This window comes from Heptranchias perlo, chromosome 6, assembly GCF_035084215.1.
Source record: "Heptranchias perlo isolate sHepPer1 chromosome 6, sHepPer1.hap1, whole genome shotgun sequence".
NCBI lineage: Eukaryota > Metazoa > Chordata > Chondrichthyes > Hexanchiformes > Hexanchidae > Heptranchias > Heptranchias perlo.
Genome location: NC_090330.1, coordinates 47027596 through 47042810, shown reverse-complemented (window position 1 = coordinate 47042810; position 15215 = coordinate 47027596). Strand labels below are relative to the sequence as shown.

Here is a 15215-nt window from a genome sequence, read left to right as displayed (position 1 = left end):
TGTGTCATCACGTCGGTGCGCAGGCGCAGACTTACGCAACTACCATATGTCTGAAAGAGATTTTAAAAAGTGACAGAGTGAGAAAACAGTGCGAAAAAGATGGGAAAGAAACAGAAAAACAAGAGCGAGGACAAGTGAGTGTTGAGCCGTCAACAGTCCCGTTTATTCGCAGTAGAGAAGACAGGCTGTCCAAGAGGGAGGAAGCATGTTGCTAAAGCTGTTGACTCTCTAGGCCGCTGCCTGACCTGCTGGGTGCTGGTGCTCGAGTGCAGAGAAGCCCATGTTCCTAGAACGAACGTGACGCAAGAGCGGCAGGCTGGCGTGCCTCTGATTGTGGTTAACGTTACTTCGTTCTGTGGAAATGGAAGAATTCCAGGCTCTCTCCTCACCTCGCTCTCTCTGACCGTCATTTACATTTTCTAATGGACCTGATGATTATAGATTTAGGATTTTGCTTCCACAGATGACATCCATCCAGTATAGAGTGGTAATTTTAGAAGTGGATGTACTGTACATAATGTGAGTTTTTCCCCTAGGGGCATCAGGGGCCATACACCTCCCCAGAAAATGTTTCTTTTGACACTTCATTTGGTGCATTTTGAAGCAGACTTTATATATAAGTCTGCATCACAACTGATTTTATGTAGGTTAACACCTCTGTTAAAGTAACAGACAAAGAAATGTTATATGAGCACATTAGATGTTCACCCACTAATGTTGCCAACAGTAATTTCTAGGCTCTGGTCTTAAAATTACATGCAACCAAAAAGTAGGCCTCCAGAAATAAAAAGTTGGTTCACTATGTATACCCTTCACTATACCCAAGCATATATCAATTGCCACATCTTTAGGGGGAGTAAAAGTAAATGTGTAATTAGATTTTCCTTTTTTCTGAATCTTGACCACATTTCAGTTTTCCTTTCAATGAAAGGGATGTAAAATCTGTGAGGATTACTGATTGGGTCTTTCATCACCCAGTTTCCAGAAGTGAGACTATTAGAAGAAGTACAGGTATTTCTGTTTGGTGAAGCTTGACTTTTACAAGTGCAGTTTTGATTATTCTACAGTTGTAGTATATTTAACCTTATGTTCACTCTGACTGTACCTGTACTATTTAGTAAAACCATGGGAAAATATTTTGCTCTATGTTAAGAGGTTCCAGTATTAATCAAATTCACATTAGTGATATGTGATTGGGCAGGAATGACCCAGCACACCTTGTGATCCACATGTGGCACTTAAGTGCAGTTTCTTGCACCTATCATACATTCAATTCTGATGTGAAAAATATAAATTAGCCACCAAAAAGCCGACCATTTTCTTCCATTCTGATCTAGTTAAAAATTGAATTAATCACAGTATCAAATAGTTAATTTTAGTCATAATATATCTGGCAGCAGGGCCTACAGTGTGCATTTTAAACAAACTGGTCATACAGCAAACTATATGACATTGTCACGACCATCACGAGCACAAACCCACGGTATGCCTCCAATTTCTTTAACAGAAAAGAAAACAAATACTGTTACTCAGAATGGAGGTATTGCTCAGATTTTATGAAACATGCTGTCACCAAAACAGAGAGTGAATGAGAGACCAAAGAGAGATGGGCAGTGAGAAAGATAGTAATATGGTGTGTGTGTGTGTGAGAGAAAAGGAATGAGAGACTGAAGAAAGGGCAGTGAAAAAGACTGTCCATGTGTGATACATGTAGAGGGAGAGATGAGGAAACCTGAAGCAGGAGAGAAGGAGGGGGTGCATGAAAGAACAATCTGGATTTCAAAAAACAAAGCATATCAAATGTGCTAAGTTTAAAAAAAAAAGTTTTTTTGTGCTGGTTGTAGTTTACAGTAACATTATTGAACTTGCTAGTATATATCGTGTTTAAAACTTGTGGCTTTTTGGAAGGGGGTAATTTCTTTTTCTGGCTATTGAGCTTTGAAAATTATGCTGCTCATGATGGGGTATTCTTGTAATTTTCCTCTTAAAGTTTGGTGAATAATTTTGTTCTTGTCTCCACAACAATTGACACTACTTAATGGGGGTATGATTAACACAATTTATTTATGTTGGGTTTCTAATCTCCAGTTTTGTGTTTTCATGTTTACCTGTGGTAACAAATTGTTTTGTGGACAAATTTATGAAGACTAATTTAGTTCAGAGGACAAAGCTTTAAGCAACAGCTATTTTTGTGTGTGTGTTGGTGGAATGAACTACAGTATCAGAGAGAGCGAGCTATGGGAATAGGGCAGGAAAGTGGAGTTGAGGTAGAAATTCAGCCATGGTCTTATTGAATGGTGGAGCAGGCTTGAGGGGCCGTATGGCCTACTCCTGCTCCTATTCCTTATGTTTTTATGGTGGAGTTTCTGCTGCTGCTGCCTTTGCCTTTTTGGAAACCAATATCTCTGCGACTGTATCCTTTTCAGATTTTCAATTATAATCTTTTAAAATTGTAACTATTGTAGAATGAGGCATTAAGGAATTACTAGGGGTCAACTGTGGCTCAGTGGTAGGACCCTTGTTTCTGAGTCAGAAGGTTATGGGTTCAAGTCCCACTCTAGAGACTTGAGCACAAATCTTGGCTGACCCTTCAGTACAGTACTGAGGGAATGCTGCACTGTCAGAGGTGCCATGTTTCAGATGAGAGGTTAATCCTAGGCTCCTGTCTGCCCTCCAAGATGGATGTAAAAGATCCAATGGCACTATATGAAGAAGAGCAGGGGATTTCCCCCGGGTGTCCTGGTCAATATTTACCCCTCAATCAACATCACTAAAACAGATTATTTGACATTATCTCATTACTATTTGTGGAACCTTGCTGCGCACATATTGGCTGCCATGTTTCCTTCATTACAACAGTGACTATACTTAAGAAAAGAGTACTTCGTTGGCTGTAAGCTCTTCAGTAGTGGTAGATAGGGGAAGGGAAGAGGATTGCAGCTGAGCCTTGCTCTGACCATACATGCAGTTTTCAGCTTGGGTCATTGGATAGCATTCAGGAGTGAAAATCCCAGCTGATATTGCTGCTCCTTACCTAGGGGTGTTGAGGCCAATTGTAGTGATCCTGCTGATACCCTGATTGAGATCTGGAGCCTTTCTGATCTGTACGTTTTAATTTCAGATAAGGCAATAAATTAACCAACATGGCTATGAGGGGAGCTGATGCATTGTTTATATATTGTCACTTCTAAACTAAAGCACTTGGCAATTCTTGCACAAATTACAGTCAGATGTTTTGTGAAGCAGGTTCTTTCAAACTTGTGATCATTAATAGTCTGCTAGAATCCACTTTTAGGTGAAAACCAGAATTGCCTCTGATCAGCTACACTGGAAAGTAGAATAAACAGGGGCTGGGTGGAGGGAGTACATCAGAGTGGTGTTTGTCCTTATTGTGATAAATTCCTTTGATTAGTTGTCCATCTATGAAGCACAGAGTGGAAGTAATGTGCTTCCTCTAAGAAAGAGTGAAAAATGTGCAAGTTATCCCATGCTATTCTCCTGCTCTTTGTTACCATTTATTAATATTGGCAATAGCCTGGGAGCTCCTGACCTTCATTTTGGTTGCAAAATGATGTCTTTTATGCAGGTTGGGTAGTGAAAGAGGAGACATTGCATAGTGCCCCTCATGTAAAAGTAAATACGAACAATGACGGACAGGAGAAAACCCTCTAGTCCACCCAGCCTGTCCCAAAATGTTTCAGAGTACATAACAAAGAGGGTTCTGAGCAGGAAAAAGGAGGAAAAATTTTACAGGGGAGGGGAGGCCAAAGGTGTAGCCGAAGAGAAAGTTATTTGGGAGGCTTCGCAAGTTATGGAGAGAAATGGCAAGACAAAATGGTTTTGGGAGAGAATTCCAGAGGGATGTAGTGACAAAAGAATAGCTTCCAAGAAATGGGTAATGGAAGAGCCATCCATTGTCAAAGGAGTGGAGGATGCATGGGGTGGGGACATATAGCTGGAAAAGATTGCTCAGATAAGGCAGAGCAAGAGCAGGCTATACTAGATTTACTAATGAGTAATGACTGAGAATTAGTTAATCTAACAATAGGGAACATTTATCTAACAGTGATCATAATATGCTCGAATTCAATGTTAGGTTTGAAAAGGAGAAACAGTTACCAAGATTCTAGATTTTGGTACAGCAAACTTTAACAGGACAGCAAAGTGGTCAAAACTGTTATCAGGTAAAACTACTGATGACCAGTGGGAGGCGTTTAAAAAAGAATTTAGCTTAATACAGGACCAGTATATACCCCTAAGTGGCGAGAGCACTACTTACCAAATAAAACAGCCATGATTGACAAAGAGGTGAGAGATAACATAAAACTAAAGGAAAGAGCATACAAAAGTACAAAGAATAATGTAGATCCAGGGGACTGGGAGAGACATGAAGCACAGCAAAGGAAGATAAAAAAGATGCAAAAAGGGTATACGAAAAGAAACTTGTGAAGGATATAAAGATTAATACAAAAAGTTTTTACAATTATATTAGAAGAAAAAGGGTATTGTGGGCCCTTTAAAAACAGATGCGGGTAATATTGTAAATGAAAATAAAGAAATGGCAGACTTGTTGAATAATTACTTTGTGTCAAGGCTTCATAGTAGAGCAAGAGGATAATATGCCTGATATTCCAGGGAAACTAATAATGAATCAAGAACTGGAACTCACTAAAGTTGATGTAAGCAAGAAAACGGTATTAGAAAAAATAATGGCACTAAAGACTGACAAATCCCCAAGACCTGATGATTTCCACCCCAGGGTTTTAAAGGAAGTAGATGAGAAAATTGCAGATGCTTTAGCCATAATCTTCCGAAGTGCACTTGATTCAGGAATTGTCCCTTTAGATTGGAAAATTGCAAATGTAACTCTGTTATATAAGAACTTGACAGAAACCAGGAAATTATAGACCTGTTGGTCTAACATCTAGTTGTGGGGAAGTTATTGGAATCTATAATGAAGGAAAGGGTGACTGAGCACTAGGAGAAATTTGAGCTGATTAGAGAGAGCAGGGTAGATCATGTTTAACTAACTTAATTGAATTATTTGAGGAAGTAACTAAGTAGCTAACAGGGGAATGTCTATGGATGTAGTTTATATGGACTTCCAGAAGGCATTCGATAAGGTTCCACATAAGAGACTTAGCTAAAATTAAAGCTCGTGGAATTGAAGGCAAATTATTTATCTGATTGGGCAGTAGAAGATAGAGAGTAGGGATAATGGGTATGTACTCTAATTGGAAGGAAGTGACTAGTGGTGTCCCACAAGAGTCTGTGCTGGGGCCTCAACTACTCACTATGTATTAATGACTTAGTATTACATGCAAACAATATTAGATTCAATACAATATTACAGACACTATTACAGTCTCATAGCTATAGATTTTAATAAAATAGATAAGTCTCTATGTCGGTAAAAAGATCATCTGACCCTCTAATACAGTTTTGTCAATTGCCTTTAATGTATGATAATATCTTAACTCCATACCTTTATTTGGTGTATGGTAGTACATACTGGGTATAGGATGATCACTTACGTGTTCTGTATGGCTCATGTATGTCTGTCTTGTTGCTTTGTCTTAGGCTTTCAAATTAAATCTGCAGCTATGCTGCACTGGTAATGACAAAGCCAATTTTAATTTCCTAACCCTGCTAATTGGCATGGTGGCTGTACAAATGTTGTAAATTTCCTACATGAAGTATTTTGCCAGGTACAAATATCTTAAAGCTCCCTTATGATTATGCATTCTGGTATTGTCTTCTGTGAGATGCATATAATTCTATGTAGAGATATGTTGCTTCATTGCTTCAGAGTAGTAATATTTCATATTACCGTGTAAAGCAAATTGTAATAATTGGTATAAGAAACATTAAAAGTACATAAATAGCACATAAGACTTAATATGGATTACACCATTACACCCATCAAGAATAGGAGATCAGATCATGTTGCAATGCCTCTTAATAGTGGCAGACTGTGACTCTTAAAAAAATTCTATATGTATTTTTGTTCCTAGTGCCAAGGATGATATTGACATTGATGCATTGGCAGCAGAGATTGAGGGAGCTGGAGCTCCCAAACCTAAAGCAGGAGGCAAAAAGAAGAAAAAGAAAGAATTTGAGTAAATATTCATTTGGATTTTCTTTTGGGTTTGGTTTTGTTCTTGTGATTTTTACCTATGTACAAAATGGTTGATTTTCTGTTTATTCTCAAATTCCAGGGAAGATGATATACTGAAAGAACTTGAAGAGCTTTCTTTAGAGAACCAAGGAACAAAGGATCATAAAGAAGCAGCTAAATCTTCAGCAGCAAAAGTAAAGGTTTAGTTTTCTAGTTTTGCAGTTTTGATTGACTTTTGCCCTGAAGTAAACAATTATTATACAAATTGTGTGTACAAGAATATAAGAAATAGGAGCAGGAGTAGACTGTACGGCCCCTTGAGCCTCCTCCGCCATTCAATCAGATCATGGCTGATCTTCGACCTCAACTCCACTTCCCCATATCCCTTGATTCCCCTAGAGTCCAAAAATTTATCCATCTCAGCCTTGAATATATTCAATGACTCAGCATCCACAGCCCTCTGGGGTAGAGAATTCCAAAGATTCACAACCCTGAGTGAAGAAATTCTTCCTCATCTCAGTCTTGAATAGCCGACCCCGTATCCTGTGGTTATGCCCCCTAGTTCTAGACTCTCCAGCCAGGGGAAACAATCTCTCAGCATCTAACCTGTCATGCCCCCTCATAATCTTATATGTTTCAATGATGCCACCTCTCATTCTTCTAAACTCCAAAGAGTATAGGTCCGTTCCACTCAACCTCTCTTCATAGGATAACCCTCTCATCCCTGGACTTAATCTAGTAAACCTTAGTTGTACCATCTCTAAGGCAAGTATATCCTTCCTTAGATAAGGAGACCAAAACTGTACGCAGTACTCCAGGTGAGGTCTCACCAATGCCCTGTACAATTGTAGTAAGACTTCCTTATTCTTGTACTCCAACCCCTATGTAATAAAGGCCAATATGCCATTTGCCTTCCTGATTGCTTCTTGTACCTGCATACTAACTTTTTGTGTTTCTTGTACGAGGGCGCCCTAGTCTCTCTGAACACCAACATTTAATAGTTCCTCACCATTTAAAAAATATTCTGCTTTTCTATTCTTCCTACCAAAGTGAATAACCTCACATTTCCCCACATTATACTCCATCTGCCACCTTCTTGCCCACTCACTTAACCTGTCTATAGCCCTTTGCAGACTCTTTGCGTCCTCCTCACATCTTACTTTCCTACCTAGCTTTGTATCGTCAGCAAACATGTATACATTACACTCGGTCCCTTCATCTAAGTCATTAATATAGATTGTAAATAGCTGAGGCCTAAGCACCGATCCTTGCGACACCCCACTAGTTACAGCCGGCCAACCTGAGAATGACCAGTTTATCCCTACTCTGTTTTCTGCCTTTTTAATCAGTCCTCTATCCATGCTAATATATTACCTCCAACCCCGTGAGCCCTTACCTTGTGTAACAACCTTTTATGTGGTACCTTATCGAATGCCTTTTGAAAATCCAAATGTACTACATCCACTGGTTCTTCTTTGTCTACCCTGCTAGTTACATCCTCAAAAAAATTTCAATAAATTTGTCAAACACAATTTCCCTTTCATAAAACCATGTTGACTCTGCCTAAACATATTATGATTTTCTAAGTGCCCTGTTACCACTTCCTTAATAATGGATTCAAGCATTTTCCTGACGACTGATTTCAGGCTAACTGGCCTGTAGTTCCTTGTTTTCTCTCTCCCTCCCTTCTTGAATAGTGGGGTAACATTTGCTACCTTCCAATCCACTGGGACCATTCCAGAATGGAGAGAATTTTGTATAAGCTGCACGGCTATTTTTGTTCTAGAAAAATGACATTTTGTACGTTGCCTGAGCTGAGTTTCCGATCACACATCCTGTTCCTCACAAAGATCACTTCCATCTCTGTAGCATCACTCCGCCCCGCCTCAGCTTGCTGCTGAAACCCTCGTCCGTGCTTTTGTTACCTCTAGACTCGACTATTCCAATGCTCTCCTTGCCAGCCTCCCATCTTCCATGCTTCGTAAACTTGAGCTTATCCAAATCTCTGCTGTCTATATTCTAACCATGATGTGGAGATGCCGGTGATGGACTGGGGTTGACAATTGTAAACAATTTTACAACACCAAGTTATAGTCCAGCAATTTTATTTTAAATTCACAAGCTTTCGGAGATTCTCTCCTTCCTCAGGTAAATGTTCAGGATCTCCTTGAAGCCTACGCATTTATACATATTGAATAATACATGGTGTTTACAGACTGCCCCTACAACTACAATATATTCTAACCCGCAGCCAATCACTTTGTGCTTGCTGACCTACATTGGAGTCTGGTCCACCAACACCTCAATTTTAAAATTCTCACTCCTTCAGACTTATAACCCTCCAAGAACTTTGCATTCCCCCAGCACTGGCCTTCTCTCTGCTGTTGTCCAGGGAGATATTGTAGCTTGCAGAAAAGGTGCAACCAGAAGTTTAAAAAAATAGTAGACATGACTGGGAAATTTGGTAATGGTGAGGATTTGTGAGCAAGGAGGTAGGAAAGTTGAAGCAGTATGTAAAGTGTAGATTCTGCCAAAGTGGCAGAATTGTCAGGAAAATGGGATGTTGCAACAATGGAGTTGCTTTATATATGCTGTATTTGTACTTCTAATAAAGGCTAAAATTAATTTATGTACTAGATTTTACAATAATCTACAATCGCAATTTGCCTTAATGAATCAAGGATTTTGTTTTACTGGACCTTAGCCACAATACTAAAAAGCACTGGAAGCCACTCTTTCAATGGCCTTTCTACCACTCTTCCATTCTCTTTCATTCACTCATTCATAGGAACAGGAATATGCCATTCAGCCCCTCGAGCCTGTTTTGCCATTCACTGAGATCATGGCTGGTCTGTATCCTAACTCCATCCACCTGCCTTGGCTTCATGATCCCTTAATACCCTTGGCATTCGATCATGCATCATTCTCTGTCAACACAATTTTAGTCCCAAATACACTTTTTTAATAAAACTATTATATTTGACATTTAAATGTCATATGTTATATATCAGATTAGATGGTACATAATAAAACTTAATTGGTGTATATGACCCTACATAATGGAGTTATGAGTCTGAGGAGAGTACTTTTTTGTCGAAGTACTCCCCATTATATTATATGAAAAACTATAGAAATCAGTAGAAATTTTTAAAAATATCAATTTCCTTGCATTGACCCCCAAAGTAAGCTTCTCTCTTTGCTCGTTCTAGGGGTAACTTCAGTTATGGAGGGCATTCCAAAGTGTCTCCATTGTGGGGGTAGGGGGGTACAACTTCAAACCAGCCTGGGATTTACTCTGGAACTGCCCAACCCTGGGAAATCATATATAGTCTGAGAATGAAGTATTTTGGGATAAAAGTTTTGAATAATCCACATTCCTGTTTTCCTCCAAGATTCTTAATTCAGGAGGAACATGTATAAAACCTTGATGTATAGCTTGTTCTGATAACCATCCTACTTTTTAAGTGCTGACTAGCTTGGTTTGTGTCCACTTTGGAATATCTGTACACATTTGCAAAGGTCAGATAGTGAGCTTTAGTGATAATCCCAGTCCTGCATAAAATTGGTTTATCATCTTTCTGTGCTAGCAAGGTGAGTTTAGTCTCTATATGGTTTAAAAATTGTTAAAGTTTCTTTTTTAACCATTTTGATTTGCAAGCTGCACTCTAGGTAAAGTAATGAAGCTTCATTATACTCTGAGCTTCAGTTTTTTAAAAAAAAATGACAAGTGTAGATAAGGGTAATGTAGTAGATTTAATATATTTGGATTTTCAAAAGGCTTTCGATAAGGTACCTCATAATAGACTCATGACTAAGGTCAGAGCATGTAGAGTCAGGGGACAAGTAGCAGAACGAAAAGCAAGCTGGCTACAAAACAAAAGAGAGTAGGGATTAAAGGTAGTTACTCAGACTGGCAAAAGGTGGGACGTGGTGTCCCACAAGGATCGGTGCTGGGACCGCTGTTGTTCATCATTTACATAAACTATTTGGACTCTGGAATCGGAAGTACAATTTCAAAATTTACAGACAACACCAAATTGAGGGGGAGGTGGTTATAGTTAATACTGAGAAGGACTGTGACAAAATACAGTAAGACAATAATAAACTTGCAGAATGGGTGTGTAATTAGCAAATTAATTTCAATATAGATAAGTGTGAGGTGGTGCATTTTGGTAGGAAGAATAAGGAGGCCACATACTCCTTGGAAAATAAGAGTCTAAATGATAGAATCATAGAAGTTTACAACATGGAAACAGGCCCTTCAGCCCAACATGTCCATGTCGCCCAGTTTATACCACTAAGCTAGTCCCAATTGCCTGCACTTGGCCCATATCCCTCTATACCCTTCTTACCCATGTAACTGTCCAAATGCTTTTTAAAAGACAAAATTGTACCCGCCTCTACTACTGCCTCTGGCAGCTCGTTCCAGACACTCACCACCCTTTGAGTGAAAAAATTGCCCCTCTGGACCCTTTTGTATCTCTCCCCTCTCACCTTAAATCTATGCCCCCTCGTTATAGACTCCCCTACCTTTGGGAAAAGATTTTGACTATCTACCTTATCTATGCCCCTCATTATTTTATAGACTTCTATAAGATCACCCCTAAACCTCCTACTCTCCAGGGAAAAAAGTCTCAGTCTATCCAACCTCTCCCTATAAGTCAAACCATCAAGTCCCGGTAGCATCCTAGTAAATCTTTTCTGCACTCTTTCTAGTTTAATGATGTAGAGGAGCATAGGAATCTGGGGATATAGTTACGCAAATCACTAAAAATAGCGATGCAGGTTAATAAGGCCATTTTTAAAAAAAAAAAGCAAACAAAGCACTGGGGTTCATTTCTGCAGGGATTGAATTGGAAAGAAGGGAAGTTATGTTAAACTTTTATATAGAACCTTGGTTAGACCACACTCTGAGTACAGTGAACAGTCCTGGTCTCCATTTTATAAAATGGATATAGAGGCAACGGAGAAGGTGCAAAAAAAATTTACTAGGATGATACCAGAACTGAGAGGTTATACCCATCATGAATGATTGAACAGGCTGGGGCTCTTTTCTCTAATAAATCCAGTAGGGAATTCAGGAGAATCTTCTTTACACAGAGAGTGGTTAGAATGTGGAACTCGCTACCACAAGGAGTGGTTGAGGCAACTAGCATAAATGCATTTAAGGGGAAGCTAGATAAACACATGAGGGAGAAAGGAATAGAAGAATATGTTGATGGGGTTAGATGAAGAAGGATGGGAGGAGGCTCGCGTGGAGCATAAACACTGGTATGGACATGTTGGGCCGAATGGCTTGTTTCTATGTTGTACATTCTATGTAATGATATTTCGCATTTAAAACCTATGCCATCCCAGCATTTGACCCTTGCTGCTAAATCAAATGAGAGAAGTTAAATAGAGCTGAGCAGAGTTTACAATTTCCCTTCTTCTAGTAGGATGAGTATGTGACATTATTCAAACTTTTATTTTAACAGAAAGAAGAAAAAGATAATGAATCTGAACCAGTCAATAAAAAGCAAGATAGGAAGAAAAAGAGTCTGAAAGCCCAAAAACCTAGTTTTGAAGATGATGAAATGGAAGATGAAGAGTTTGGAGTACCAAAAGCCAAAGGTCCGAAGCAAAAATCTGATCCATCTGATGAAGATGTAACGGGTGAGAAGGCTAAAGGGAAGAACCAGAGATTGCTGCAGAAGCTAGAGCCTTCAGAAGATGAGGAAGTCGAAACTAAAAATCATCAAGCAAATTCACTCAAAGACAGTGATGAAGAATCTGATGAGTTTCCTCAAATCACAAAGGATAAAAAAAATCAAAAAGGTAATCAGCCCAGGAAAGGTGGAAGTGATGATGAGGATGAAGGAGATTCCACATTCAAATTAAAAACAGCTGCACAAAAGAAAGCAGAAAAGAAAGAACGAGAGCGCAAGAAACGTGAGGAGGAAAAGGCTAAACTTCGTAAGCAGAAAGAAAAGGATGACTCTGAGCGACACAAAAAGGAAAAGGAGCAGGAAACTAAACCTCAGAAAGATGAAACTGAAGTTGCTTCTAAAACTGAACCTGAGAAAACAGATGTTACTCTAGCTGCTGAAGTTAAAGAAGTTGAGGATACTGCAGGGGCTGAAGGTAGGTTTTTTTTTTGTGGCTGATTGACTATTTTCCTGTTAAGTGCGCTATTAAAAGGAGTGCAAGAATGTTTCAAGTTGATCAGTTTTGTTTAATTTGTCTGTCTCCACTTCTCTGTGGGAGGTAATAGCCCTATTCTCTTATCTTGTATGATTTTAGAAAGTATCAAGTGAAGAAATATGGCTGTCATACTGCATCACCACCTGCAACATCTTCAGTTTATCAAAACTAAAAACTTTCAAAGCAGTTGTCTGTAAATTGCATTTATTTTGACAGATCAAACTTTTCCATTTATATAACTCGTACAACATCTCCTGTTCCAGAGTCTCCCTGAGTCATGACACTATCTGTCAGGGAGACTAGATGTACAACCTGTTCCAAGGCCTTTGAGCGTCACTGAAACCAGCAAGCGTGGTCTTGAATGACAAAAACTGCTTTTGCTTTCCTTCCCTATCGCCCGCAGCAATATGGCTGAGATCAATAATACGGCCTGTGGAGGAGCGCTAATGCGTGCTTTCACTATCAGTTTGGTTTAATAAGCTGCCTTGTGTTGCCTTTATGTAACGTATCTGCCGGAAGTGTTATGTTTTCTGTTGCACTCAACAAATACAATCCAAGCAGATAGGTAAATCTTTAAAAAAAAATGCAATAGAGTTGGATCAAGGAGAATTTCATCAATCTTTCTTCTGCAATAACCTATTTCAAAGCAGTAAGTACAGTGTACTGGTGTTTTTGGTGCTTAGTGGAAATGTCTGAACTATATTTACCCCATACCTCTTAAACTGTTGGCCAAATTTCTACATTCACTTGTACATTGAAAATCGCTTATCATTTTGGTTTTTAGATTGTTCAAATATGAAATAATATAACAAAGATAACTGGCCAAATATATCATTTAAGAAGTTGAAAATATTATTCAGCATACAGTGTTTAAACATTTGGTGGCGAAAAGGATGATTGTGCTATTACGGAAGGATGTGATCTTTCATCTTGTTCAGAATAGAAAAATAATTAAGGTTTTAGAATGCCTAGCCCATAAATGCTTAAGGTAAAGAATGAGCGTTAGCTTTATGTTGGACAATGTTGAGCAGCAATTGAGTGAGGTGAGGTGAATAAGGATCAAATAGATATCTAGAGAGAAAGAATTGCTGAGCCATCTTGGTAAAGAGTTGTGGGGGTGAACAGTGGTAGTCATTATAAAGTGTTCAATGATGTGTTTGGAGGGGATGGAGAATGTTTCATTTTTATGTAGATAATGGAGTAGAGTTTCTGCATTGGGTGCAATTAGAAATTTGTGCTTGAAATTGGGCTGCTTAAGTTACGGTTCAAGTTTCCGCTAAATTTAATTTGCATAGTCACAAATGTAAAATCTCCCATGAACCAGCACAATCGGGCAGAGTAATGGAACGTAATCATTTTTGTTTGTTTGCATTTTAAAAAAAATTCCTTGATGTATTTAAAAGTGGTAATCTGGTGCACTTTTAGTAATACAGCTGAAAATGGGTTTATCAGCAAAAATAAGCATTTTTAATATGGGTGTCCAGTCCTTCACGAGTGTAATCTGGTTTTAAATCACTGAAAATGACTTTTTAAAAAAAAAACCTATACTGAACCATTTAATAGTTTCATTGGTATACATTAGTTAGTTTCTTAGTAAATTAAATATTTTTTGGTATGAAAAAAACGTTCAAAATGTGCCTACTAGTGCCTGTGCGCCTAAGAAAATGAGCGCAATTTGAAGAACCTTTCCCAACCAGCGGAATCTCACAGTTTTGACCTGGGGGCATGCACAGTTCTGTGGGCGGGACCTGATTCGGGCAAATTGAATCTTGAACCAGCGTTAAAAAATCGTGGAAAACACGAACGTAAGTGGTTTTGGACATAATTCACTTAAGTTTAAAATTCCGCCCAGATTGTGCTGATATAACCAGCGCAAACTCTACACCAATATGTGGTTGAATTATGTTATTTGAGAACTGGCATTTATACTTCATGTTTGCCTTGTCTTCCACATGTTCCATTTTGCCATTTGAAAAAGAAATTATCAAAAAGGTAGACCATTGTAATGATAGGGGACCAATCAATTTATTCTTTCCATCCTTTCCAGATGACCCGCGTATGAAGATGTCTTAACCTTTTTATAGTTTATCTTCCGTGCTGTCACTCACAAGTAAAAGAAAAATAAAATTTGTGTATATGCATGTCTCTCTTCATTCCCCGTCTTTTCAGGTTTATTATTGTAGGAGGAGAAGTAGCCTCCAGAGCCCTTGGCATTGGGTCATTAATGGGAGCCTTGAGATTGGGAAAGAGTGATAAGGCTTCAAAGAGGGCATAGGAAGCTGGGATCACTATAGCAGCATGGAGAGTACAGCCCCAACTAAACTTCATCTGGTTGTAAAAAATTTGGGGAACGAAAAGAAAAAATAAACAGTAGCAAGACAGTGTGATTATTTTTTTATTCCTGTAGCAAACACCTGCACAGACACAATGGACTCACTTTTTCATCTGTGCTGCAAACTTCTATGGTTAGAAGATGACATGCTGCCATTTCAGAATCAAATTAATCCTCTGTGGCAGACTTGGTAATCCAATACCTGATCTAAGCAAGGTTTCAGTACTTCAGGACACTGTTAATGATTGATCAACCATCTGGCTCACTGATGGAAACTGGAGAGGTAGACTGAGGTCTGGCATTCTTCTCACTGTGCTCCTGATAATTCTAAAAGCTAATGCTTTAATAGGTAGTGTGACCCTGGCTAGACAAGCATTTGGAAGATTGTCAGTGTTCTGTGCTGAGTTGGTTGCATGGTTTTAGCTGGTTAAACTCTAAAAGTACTTCTAAACATGAGGAGCCTTAAGGTCTTGGCTGTGCCAAGTTGAACCTACTCTCCCTGAACTTGGGTAAGTGGGTATGTCACTAGGGTGCGCGCTCCATATTAGACAAGCAGAAACTCTACTCGTGTGAATTGGTTTG

The 15215-nt window shown here is 38.9% G+C and overlaps 1 protein-coding gene across 1 annotated transcript in view; it reads left to right on the top strand.

Annotated features, from left to right (window-relative positions):
* The window catches only part of eif5b (eukaryotic translation initiation factor 5B), a 93958-nt gene continuing 78743 nt past the window's right edge, over positions 1–15215 (top strand). The window contains exons 1-4 of the mRNA XM_067986239.1: positions 1–134; positions 6015–6119; positions 6219–6312; positions 11596–12241. Of these exons, the coding sequence (XP_067842340.1) occupies positions 100–134; positions 6015–6119; positions 6219–6312; positions 11596–12241 (880 nt within the window). The 5' untranslated portion in view covers positions 1–99. The remainder of the gene's footprint in view (positions 135–6014; positions 6120–6218; positions 6313–11595; positions 12242–15215) is intronic.